Source organism: Pseudoliparis swirei, chromosome 6, assembly GCF_029220125.1.
Source record: "Pseudoliparis swirei isolate HS2019 ecotype Mariana Trench chromosome 6, NWPU_hadal_v1, whole genome shotgun sequence".
NCBI classification, from domain to species: domain Eukaryota; kingdom Metazoa; phylum Chordata; class Actinopteri; order Perciformes; family Liparidae; genus Pseudoliparis; species Pseudoliparis swirei.
In genome coordinates this window covers 28,997,524-29,009,698 of record NC_079393.1, presented here as the reverse complement: position 1 = coordinate 29,009,698, position 12,175 = coordinate 28,997,524, and the positions used below count along the sequence as shown (strand labels likewise).

The 12,175-nt window shown below is 41.8% G+C and overlaps 1 protein-coding gene across 2 annotated transcripts; it reads right to left on the bottom strand.

Moving 5' to 3' along the window:
* Positions 1–440: 440 nt before the first annotated feature.
* gal (galanin/GMAP prepropeptide) lies at positions 441–11,242 on the bottom strand. 2 transcript variants are annotated; one of them, XM_056416006.1, is made up of 7 exons: positions 11,157–11,242; positions 10,195–10,275; positions 8,873–8,927; positions 5,586–5,657; positions 3,539–3,619; positions 1,821–1,892; positions 441–693 (listed from the first exon to the last, which is right to left on the bottom strand). In XM_056416006.1, the coding sequence occupies exons 2-7, from the start codon at positions 10,273–10,275 to the stop codon at positions 632–634; spliced, it is 423 nt and encodes a 140-aa protein (XP_056271981.1). In that variant the 5' UTR covers positions 11,157–11,242; the 3' UTR covers positions 441–631. The 2 variants fall into 2 exon arrangements, with proteins under 2 accessions (XP_056271981.1, XP_056271982.1); XM_056416007.1 differs by lacking the exon at positions 5,586–5,657.
* Positions 11,243–12,175: the final 933 nt, after the last annotated feature.

Genomic DNA, 12,175 nt, shown 5'->3' with positions numbered 1-12,175 from the left:
GACACGCTCTGCAGCTACAGTTGGTCAATGTAATATTAATATATATAGTATTTAATTATTTTATTCACTAGTAGTATTGTTTGATTATTAACGGTTTTTGCTTATTTATAGGTTATATTTTTAAACTATATTAGGATATCTTTTTCTTTTGATTGTTTTGAGTGTAATTCTTTGTTGTTGTTTAGGTATACTTAGTTTTAGATTTGTTCATTTGCTTATGAATACAGCAGGTACAGGACCAGCATGCACCTGGGGAGGCCTGTGGGTGTCACCAGAGCAGCAGAGGCAGCGCGAGGAGTTCCTCTGTTCTTTGGTTTACTTGTTTTCTTCTGTTACATAAATTATGAGAAATGATTGAAATGAAAGAAATTCAAGTTGCACATTCAAGAGCCATTTGTTTATTTATTTCACCCCATTCCCATGAATCAGATGCTAGAGTATGAAGATGGTTCAAAGAGTTTTATTTACAGGAGCAGAATGATCTGAACCATTTGGTCTTCGCTCTCGAAGAGTATAATACTCCGAACACATCCCGCATCACGGTGTGAATGGAGCTACATTAAGGGCACATTTAGGGGGCGGGGCTTCAGACAGCAACAACACAGGGACTTGGGGAGGTGGAGAGGACTCGTCAGCGATTGGCCAGTTCGTCTGATGTCACAGAGGAAGGCAGGCTGTCCAGGGCCCCCATCTCTGGAAGCACACACACACAACCATGTTATTCCACCAGCATCATGAGCACCGTGCTGGTGTCGGTGGATCGTGTGTGCGTTCTGTATCACGTACAGGCGGCATGGCAGGTTTACAGAAACCACGTGACACGGTGAACGTCGACGTTTCATGGACACATTTCATATCAACCCTGAGGTCAAACAACAATAAAGGAACCTCGTTTTAATCTCCTATACGTCTGCATAGATGTTGAAGATTCAAACAATTCAGTTTAGGCGACACAACTATTTGGTTAAGGTCAGAAAAAACATTGTGGTTTGTTTTAAAATAACGTAACAAAGTAACAACATAACAATGTAACAAAGTAACAACGTAACAACGTAACAAAGTAACAACGTAACAATGTAACAATGTAACAACGTAACAAAGTAACAACGTATTCACGTAACAACGTAACAATGTAATAACGTAACAACGAAATAACGTAACAATGTAACAACGTAACAACGTAATAATGTAACAATGGAACAATGTAACAATATAACAATGAAACAATGTTACAATATAACAATGTAACATTATAACAATGTAATAATGTAACAATGTAGCAACGTAACAATGTAACATTATAACAATGTAACAGTGTAACAATGTAACAATATAACAACGTAACAATGTAATAACGTAATAACGTAACAATGTAACAATGTAACAATGTAACATTATAACAATGTAACAATATAACAATGCAACAATGTAACAATATAACAATGTAACAATGTAACATTATAACAATGTAACAGTGTAACAATGTAACAGTGTAACAATGTAACAGTGTAACGTACCTAACAACATTACAACATAACAAAGTAACATATCAACATTACATAAATACTAGTTAACTAAAAAGTCAACATTTATCGTGTCTGTAATTTCACTGCACGTTTTTCCAGGTGTTTGTTTAGTTTTTCCTGTGGTTGTGTGTCAGAGTAAATGTCTCTACTCAGACATCAGCAATGAAGGCCCTACATAATGAAAAGTAAATGTTTTTCCCGATTAGTCCCACAACATCTCTGCTGGTTGTCTTTGTGTCGAGTTTGCAGTGTTTTCCACGTTGAGGTTACGTCAGATATAAGTGACAGACATACCTTTCAGCTTCAGGTACGACAGGAAGTCAATGATGGTGTGGATTATATCTCCGTCTGCTATTCTCAGGGAACCTGTGGAGGCAGAGCAACAACGTGCACTGTCACGCCGCCTGACAGCCGGAAACCAGCATCTCCAGAAACTAAGATACCTTGATACAGGAATAGTTAATGGATCCAAACAATGGCTCTGTTGACGTGAACGTTCTGTTTTAGGAATAAGGCATTTAAAAAATGAAAATGTCAATTTACATCATTTGTAAGAACTGGTGTTAGCCTTTTTGCTCCTGTGTTAGCCTTTTTGCTACTGTGTTACCCTTAGTGCTACTGTGTTATCCTTAGTGCTACTGTGTTACCCTTAGTGCTACTGTGTTAGCCTTAGTGCTACTGTGTTACCCTTAGTGCTACTGTGTTAGCCTTAGTGCTACTGTGTTACCCTTAGTGCTACTGTGTTAGCCTTAGTGCTACTGTGTTACCCTTAGTGCTACTGTGTTACCCTTAGTGCCACTGTGTTACCCTTAGTGCTACTGTGTTACCCTTAGTGCCACTGTGTTACCCTTAGTGCTACTGTGTTACCCTTAGTGCTACTGTGTTAGCCTTAGTGCTACTGTGTTAGCCTTAGTGCCACTGTGTTACCCTTAGTGTTACTGTGTTAGCCTTAGTGCTTCTGTGTTAGCCTTAGTGCTACTGTGTTACCTTTAGTGCTACTGTGTTAGCCTTAGTGCTTCTGTGTTAGCCTTAGTGCTACTGTGTTACCTTTAGTGCTACTGTGTTAGCCTTAGTGCCACTGTGTTACCCTTAGTGTTACTGTGTTAGCCTTTTTGCTACTGTGTTAGCCTTAGTGCTACTGTGTTAGCCTTAGTGATACTGTGTTACCCTTTGTGCTACTGTGTTAGCCTCAGTGCTACTGTTTTAGCCTTAGTGCTACTGTGTTAGCCCTAGTGCTACTGTTTTAGCCTTAGTGCTACTGTATTAGCCTTAGTGCTACTGTGTTAGGCTTAGTGCTCTTGTGTTAGCCTCAGGGCCCTGGGTTAGCCTTGGTGCTACTTTGTTAGCCTGTGTGCTACTGTGTTAGCTTTAGTGCTACTGTGTTAGCCCTAGTGCTACTGTGTTAGCCCTAGTGCTACTGTGTTAGCCTTGGTGCTACTGTGTTAGCCCTAGTGCTACTGTGTTAGCCTGTGTGCTACTGTGTTAGCCCTAGTGCTACTGTGATAGCCTGTGTGCTACTGTGTTAGCCTTGGTGCTGCTGTGTTAGCCTCAGTGCTACGGTGTTAGCTTTAGGGCTACTGTGTTAGCCCTAGTGCTACTGTGTTAGCCTTGGTGCTGCTGGGTTAGCCTCAGTGCTACTGTGTTAGCCTCAGTGCTACTGTGTTAGCCTTAGTGCTACTGTGTTACCCTTAGTGCTACTGTGTTACCTTTAGTGCTACTGTGTTAGCCTTAGTGCTACTGTGTTACCCTTAGTGCTACTGTGTTAGCCTTGGTGCTGCTGTGTTAGCCTTGGTACTGCTGTGTTAGCCTCAGTGCTACTGTGTTAGCCTCAGTGCTACTGTGTTAGCCTCAGTGCTCTTCCCTCACCGTGAAGGCAAGAAACATAAATGTTGACTTCAAGAATAAAAGGTAGCGTGGTGAGGTATTCCTTTAAATGAAGGCCGTCAGAGAGGAGTCGCTCAGGGGTTCACAGTTGACCTTCAGCAGTGGATAAAGGAAGACGTGAGACAGACCTGTCCTGAAGTCCTCCTCCATGTCCCTCTTGCCAGCCAGACCCGACTTGTATCCCAGAGTCCTGTGTCCATCTATTCCATCTGGACAAGGAGGATCACAGTCAACACGGTCAAACCAACACACACGAGGTCAGCTGCAGCTCAACTTCATTTAAGTCTTGTTTCATTTCCTGCTGCTCTTGAAAGAAGATCTAAAGGACATTGTCACATGGTATTTGGCTTTGTAATCGTTTGGCTAAATGTCCAAACGTGTACGGACCACCTGCAGGGCTTCTTGGCTCATGGAATTGCGGTATAAGAAAAAGAAAAAAAGAATTTGATGAACAAAAGAAGCAAAATGCAGCACACGTCTAAAGATTGGATGGACAGTCGTGTTAACACATAAGAAAATGCACAAGAATAATGATGATGATGATGATGATGATGAAATGAAGTGGTTTGCGTAGCCATGGTGATGGTGCATCGGTAGCTCTCAGCTATTCCTATTGGTCCTCAGATCATAGTGAGTTCAAACTCCTCATCAATAATAACTTCAACATTTTGCAAACACAACATTTTTTAAAGGAGTGGAGCATCAGTTTAATAATAGAAGCTAAATTAAAGCGGCGGGTCTCAGGTGGGTTCAGGTCTCAGCGGGGTGCTGTTGGGTCCCAAAGACATGGCGGTACTGGGAGGGCTGGAGTACTCAGTGCAGAGTCTCCTGCTTGTAGACGGTCCTGGACGGGACCATATCAAAAGGTCACGAAGGTGACGCTTCTCAAGCGCCTAACCGTTGGTCCGTCTTTCTGGAATCCCTTACGACAGAAACATTTGGGAATCTCCGCTGAAGCCGTTTGAGTTTGAACTCTCCTGGGTTGAGTTCTGTCGTCTGGACGCAGAAGCCCACGCTAGCTTCTCCATTGGCTCTCAGTCACGACTCTCGTCACGGCCAATCACGTGACATCAGCCTCAAATCAGTGGTCATCTTATCTTGGATGATAGATCACAGGTCTTGCTGTCAATGTGGAGGCTTTAATTATGCGAGTGCTTCATCGTTGTCTGGTCATGTGACGGCCGTTTAAAGGCCCTGTAGGCGGGGAAGCCTTCCATCACGAAGATTAGCGTGGAGTCATGCGATGGATTCGGCGCACAATGGCCCGTTGACGCCAAGCGGCCGGTGGCGATAAGCGCCTTTCTGTTCTCTGGAGGCCGCTTAGTCCACGAGGAACATGAAGGGAGAACTAGAGGTTTGAGCCTCAAGGTCTGAGTAGAGTCTTAAAGACTTCTTACTACGTGGGGGAAGAAGAGACCTTTAAAACCTTGATTACGTCCGTTAACTTCATGAAAACTAAACAGCACAAAATGCTCTCCCTTCATCTTTGTTCTTTGGCTGTACGGCGTTACTCACCGGTCTTTGTTCAAGTACAGGTCCTTCTCTCATGTTGAGTTCACTGGCTGTGGTGGAGGAGGGGCGCTGGGGGAGCGGTTTGACCCCGCTGAGCTGAAGTAGTGCTCCAGCTACTCGGGTGCCAGTTAAACTATAAGTCCTTTTTTAAAGACACGGCGTTGTGACCAGAAGAGGGGAACGTACTTTAATGGCTCTGTGTTTCAAGTACAAAGTGCTCGTCAAGGACTTACATTTCAATTAAAGGTCAATCTCTGGTACTTTTTCCCAAGACCTTTAACGAACTCATCGGATGTGTCACAGCACATAACATTATAAACAACCCAAAGGCCCCACCCGCTCACGCTGGCCAGGTTTCTGTAGTTCTTTTGCGACGTGGCCAAAAGGACTACAGGATGAATCCATCGGTGGCCTCGGCTCACAGAAGCGTGTTCGTATTTAGTAACTACACAACGACCAATCACGGCCTCCTGACCCGATTGTTGTAGAACGATGCTCACAAGAGGCGGGCCCTCACACCTGAACTCCCAGCATGCAGGGAAATGAAAGTGGATGCGCTGGGTGACGGACGACCTCCCGGATGAGTGACATTGGCAAACTATAAGGAGGCGGAGCAATTCACGGCGCCAAGGCCCTGCAGCGGCCGCACGGCGTCTATCTTACATGGAGCCACCAGCTCGTCTCGGCCTCGGACACTGGGAGAATCCTTTATCTGAATTAGGTGATCAATACGACCTGAAACACAGGAGCAGCCTTTACCTGGGCTCCACACACACACACACACACACACACACACACACACACAGGGACAACAGTTTCCTGCGTGGAGTTATTTGGAGCCCACAAGTCGGTGAGGAGACAAACATGTGGATGCAGCCGGCGTTCACAGGAATGAGGCCGTCTTTGAGTCGTGTGATATTTAAATGAGCCGACACGGTGGAGTCGATGGACACAGAGACACAACAGTCACAGAGAGCAGCTCCGCCCGCAGGGGGCAGCATTTCACCACAGGGTTCCACCCATAGGGGGCAGCATTTCACCACGGGGTTCCACCCATAGGGGGCAGCATTTCACCACGGGGTTCCACCCATAGGGGGCAGCATTTCACCACGGGGTTCCACCCATAGGGGGCAGCATTTCACCACAGGGTTCCACCCATAGGGGGCAGCATTTCACCACAGGGTTCCACCCATAGGGGGCAGCATTTCACTACAGGGTTCCACCCATAGGGGGCAGCATTTCACCACAGGGTTCCACCCATAGGGGGCAGCATTTCACCACGGGGTTCCACCCATAGGGGGCAGCATTTCACCACAGGGTTCCACCCATAGGGGGCAGCATTTCACCACGGGGTTCCACCCATAGGGGGCAGCATTTCACCACGGGGTTCCACCCATAGGGGGCAGCATTTCACCACGGGGTTCCACCCATAGGGGGCAGCATTTCACCACGGGGTTCCACCCATAGGGGGCAGCATTTCACTACAGGGTTCCACCCATAGGGGGCAGCATTTCACCACGGGGTTCCACCCGCAGGGGGCAGCATTTCACTACGGGGTTCCACCCATAGGGGGCAGCATTTCACTACGGGGTTCCACCCATAGGGGGCTGCATTTCACCACGGGGTTCCACCCATAGGGGGCAGCATTTCACCATGGGGTTCCACCCGCAGGGGGCAGCATTTCACTACGGGGTTCCACCCATAGGGGGCAGCATTTCACTACGGGGTTCCACCCATAGGGGGCTGCATTTCACCACGGGGTTCCACCAGTATGGGGCAGCATTTCACCACGGGGTTCCACCAGTAGGGGGCAGCATTTCACCACGGGGTTCCACCCGCAGGGGGCAGCATTTCACCACGGGGTTCCACCCATAGGGGGCAGCATTTCACCACGGGGTTCCACCAGTAGGGGGCAGCATTTCACCACGGGGTTCCACCCATATGGGGCTGCATTTCACCACGGGGTTCCACCAGTAGGGGGCAGCATTTCACCACGGGGTTCCTACGCTCAAATTCAGAGGTAGCCAACACAAACACTGACAGTGGGCGCAGAGGACCTATTGTTCTTAAATCTTTAGTATTAATGAACGTGTTTTCGGCCCAATCGATGATCTTAATCAGAATGTTGGTCAGAACAATCAACAAACCTTATAGTTATACACACTTCAGGTTTCATCAAACCACGGGGACGTCGTGTGGCGTCTCATTATTAAAAGGTGATTTATGCAAATGTTTTATTTGGGAAGTTTATATCAAACAAGTAGCCCTTCGGATTATTTAGTACCCTTGAAGTAGCTCTCGGTGTCAAACAGGTTGGTGAGCCCCGATGGAAATGGACTAAATGAGGGTTTCGTCGTTTTCCGAATTCAATCCGATGAGCAGATTACATCCTTCTTCTTCTTCCCATGTTGTGACAGTATTTCTGTTGTAGGAGTTCAATAATGGAATAATGTTGGGAATGGATGTAAGAATGGTGAACTCCTTTTTGGTTTTCAAGGGAATTATTTATAAAACAATTCTTGAGAGTTATAAATGTGATTGAAACGTATTTTTATGGAAGATGTATGTGGAAGTATATATGTATGTGTGTGTGTATGTGTATATATGTATGCATATATATGTATGTTTGTGTATGTATGTATATATATATTTTTTTGTTTTTTTTGTTTTGTTATTTTTTCTTTATTTGATATTAATTTAGGATAGGAATATATAAGCATTTTTTGCTTCTACCTATACCTTTTCAGTCTCTCTGTATTGTATTTTATATAGAACAATATTGTCTAGTATTTGATTTGATTGACTGAATAAAATACACAACAACAACAACAACAGTGGACGCCACAGTGACTCGCTGCTGCCTCCGCAGGCACGAGAGGTATTACAGGCGCAGAGGGGCGGGGCTAGCTGGCGTACACTCGACATCTCTGCACCCCGATGAGTAGACGCCTCGGACACGACGTCACTGTCACCACTTTAACACACGACTGTTAACGATGAAGCGCTTCGTCACGGCCTGGAAGTGGAACCGCTCTGGAGCGACTTCATTCCCCCGATCAGGAACAAAGTGTTCCGCAGTGAGAAGACGTGAGCGTTAAAGATGGAGACGAGGCTGATAGCAGCCTCACATCCAGCCGTTACATGTGAAGCTTAGCTTAGCTTAAAGAGGGGAAACCGCTTCGTCCCACAGTCATGAAACGCACCTCTGAAGCTGAAGTTGGTTCACGTGGTTTTAAACTCTCAGGTGGGGTGATTGACTTTGTGTTGGAGACAAATGGAGTGAAGGTGAGGGATGGAAAACAGGCTCTCACTCATCGAGTAGAGCGAGTCGGTCACGCTCCAATACGAGCATTACGACCTTTCAAAATAAAGGTCCCTGTTCACTGTCTCTGAGTTTAGGTTTACATATCTATCTAGGTTTACTTAAACCCGAGCACTGACTCAGGATCAGATCATAATTGAGGTTTAAAATAAGAAAGGTACAGTCAAATAATGCAATGGCTTCAGGCCACAAAGTACGCTCTGAGAATACATTCGCGAGCTGGAATAACGCTGCGTGTTACGCAACTGGTGTCAATAAAGTTTGGAAATTATGCAGCAAAAGTAAAGTAGATATATTTAAATAGTTCACAACAAAAACCCTTTGATGTGGTTTGGTTCAAATAATTAGAACACGGTTAAATAAGTCACTGTTGATTTGGTTTGTGTGTGTCTGTGTGTGTGCGTGTGTGTGTGCGTGTGTGTGTGTGTGTGTGTGTGTGTGTGTGTGTGTGTGTGTGTGTGTGTGTGTGTGTGTGTGTGTGTGCATGTGTGTGTGTGTGTGTGTGTGTGTGTGTGTGTGTGTGTGTGTGTGTGTGTGTGTGCATGTGTGTGTGTGTGTGTGTGTGTGTGTGTGTGTGTGTGTGTGTGTGTGTGTGTGTGTGTGCGTGTGTGTGTGTCTGTGTACTCACGGGGACCCAGCAGGTAGCCAGCACTGTTCAGAGTCCAGCCTCGTTTCTCCTTCGCCTTCAGGGTCAGAAACACAACGAGTGTTATCACACCTACACAACAACTACACACCTACACAACGACTACACACCTACACAACAACTACACACCTACACAACGACTACACACCTACACAACAACTACACACCTACACAACGACTACACACCTACACAACAACTACACACCTACACAACGACTACACACCTACACAACGACTACACACCTACACAACGACTACACACCTACACAACGACTACACACCTACACAACAACTACACACCTACACAACTACACACCTACACAACGACTACACACCTACACAACGACTACACACCTACACAACGACTACACACCTACACAACAACTACACACCTACACAACGACTACACACCTACACAACGACTACACGTCTACACAACGACTACACACCTACACAACGACTACACACCTACACAACGACTACACACCTACACAACGACTACACGTCTACACAACAACTACACACTGACACAACGACTACACACCTACACAACGACTACACACCTACACAACGACTACACACCTACACAACGACTACACACCTACACAACGACTACACACCTACACAACGACTACACGTCTACACAACGACTACACGACGACTACACAACGACTACACAACACAACAACTACACACTGACACATGGACTACACACTGACACATGGACTACACGACGACTACACAACGACTACACAACGACTACACACTGACTACACAACGACTACACGACAACTACACAACGACTACACAACGACTACACACTGACACATGGACTTCTAACTCTTCAACTGTTCATATTATAAATATGTTATGGTTATTATTTTGAATGGGATCACAATGGAGAAAGTTTAAAAGCTTCTAAGCTCTTCATACTTTCAGCTAATTCAATCATTTAATTTTGTTTATGTTGAAAAAACTTTCAACTTTTACTGTATATTTTCTGATATTTTTTATCTTTCCACATTATCAAATGATTAATATTTTAATAATAATAATTTTAGTAATGAATGGGTTCCTATGGAGCAAAGCTTCAAATCCGCTTAAACCTTTTCTACTTCTGAGTCGTTGACGTTTAGCGACAGACACCTTTAACGTGTTGGAAAGATCTTCAGCTGTAACTTTATACTTCAGCCTTTCTTAATGACTCTTATAGTTATTTAACTCTCCCCTCGTTCAGATGCCATCCCATAATATAACCACATTTGACATAATACACACACACACACACACACTCACTCACTCACCACGATGACCAGCCCGATGGTCTCAGACAGAGTCGCGCAAAAGATCAGCGACACGCAAAATATCCCAAAGCACCTCTGCATCTGAAAGACAAACATACACAAATAAATACATATAAATATATATATATAAATATGTATAAATACATATAAATATATATAAATACAGATAAATACATATAAATACATATTAATACATATATATATATACATATCAATACATATAAATACATATAAACACATATAAATACATATGTATACATATAAATACAGATAAATAGATATAAATAAATACAAATACATTTAAATACATGTAAATAGATATATACAAACACATAAATGCATATATATATATATATATCTCAATACATATAAATATAAGCACAAATGAATACATACATATATACATATAAATACAGATAAATACATATAAATACAGATAAATACATATAAATACAGATAAATATATATGAATACATACAAATACATATATATACATATACATACATATCAACACATATAAATATGTATTCATATGCATTTATATGTATATATACATATAAATACACTTAAAAATGCATCTATAAACATATATATAAATACATTTAAATACATATATAAACATATAAATAAATAAATATAAATGCATATGAATACATATAAATACATATGAACACATAAAAATACATATATAAACATATATATAAATATATATAAATACATATAAATACATATGAATACGTATAACAACATATGAATATATATAAATACATTTGAATACATATAAATACATATGAATATACATAAATACATATAAATATGTATATCTATATACATATAAATACATGTACATCAACAGATAGGTATTCAGTTGACATCACCGGGGAACTTCCTGAGCACCGTTCTCCTGCCGCTCGGCACCGGGGAACTTCCCGGAGATCAAAAGAACCCAAACAGCCGCTCACTTTTGATGTTTCTCCCGCGCCTGTTACCCTGGAGTCTGAGAAGAAGAAGAAGAAGAAGAAGATGAAGAGGAGGATGAGGAGGAGGCGTTGACTCTGTGACTGTGAGGCTCGGATGAAGCTGAGGGGACCGCGTGCACCTTTATAAGCCTCCCCCCCCCTCCCCCAGGTCACGAACACGACTCATAATGAAATTCAATAACATCCCATAATCATCAGATGATTTCTATGTCTCCCTCGGAGACGTGGAATTGGATTTCTTACTCTTTTTTTAAAGCTATAAACAACGCACGTCATTCAAGAAGTTATATATATATATATATATATATATATATATATACATTATGTATATATGTATATATATGTATATATACGTATATATATATATGTATATATACACATATATATACATATATATAGGTATATATGTATATATATACCTATATATATGTAAATATATACACATATGTATATATATGTATATATATATGTATATATATACATATATATATATGTGTATATACATATCTATATACATATGTATATATATGTAAATATATACACATATTTATATATATATGTGTATAATATATATATACATATATATATGTGTATAATATATATATACATATATACACATATATATATGTATATATACATATATATACATAAATATACATATAAATGTAATTATATATATATTATATATATAATATACAGGACTGTCTCAGAAAATTAGAATATTGTGATAAAGTTCTTTATTTTCTGTAATGCAATTAAAAAAACAAAAATGTCATGCATTCTGGATTCATTACAAATCAACTGAAATATTGCAAGCCTTTTATTCTTTTAATATTGCTGATTATGGCTTACAGCTTAAGAAAACTCAAATATCCTATTTCTAAATATTAGAATATCATGAAAAAGTATACTAGTAGGGTATTAAACAAATCACTTGAATCGTCTAATTAACTCGAAACACCTGGAAACACATTTTCAAATGTTTGATTTTGTTTTGCTGT

Excerpts from the sequence above, each read along its gene's own strand:
- gal (XM_056416006.1), bottom strand. The coding sequence starts at position 10,275 with ATGCAGAGGTGCTTTGGGATATTTTGCGTGTCGCTGATCTTTTGCGCG. Across the intron at positions 5,658-8,872 it reads TGGCTACCTGCTGGGTCCCC|GTCGTATTGATCACCTAATT; the intron begins GTGAGTACACAG and ends CCTGTGTTTCAG. Across the intron at positions 694-1,820 it reads GTCGTACCTGAAGCTGAAAG|AGATGGGGGCCCTGGACAGC; the intron begins GTATGTCTGTCA and ends GTGTGCTTCCAG.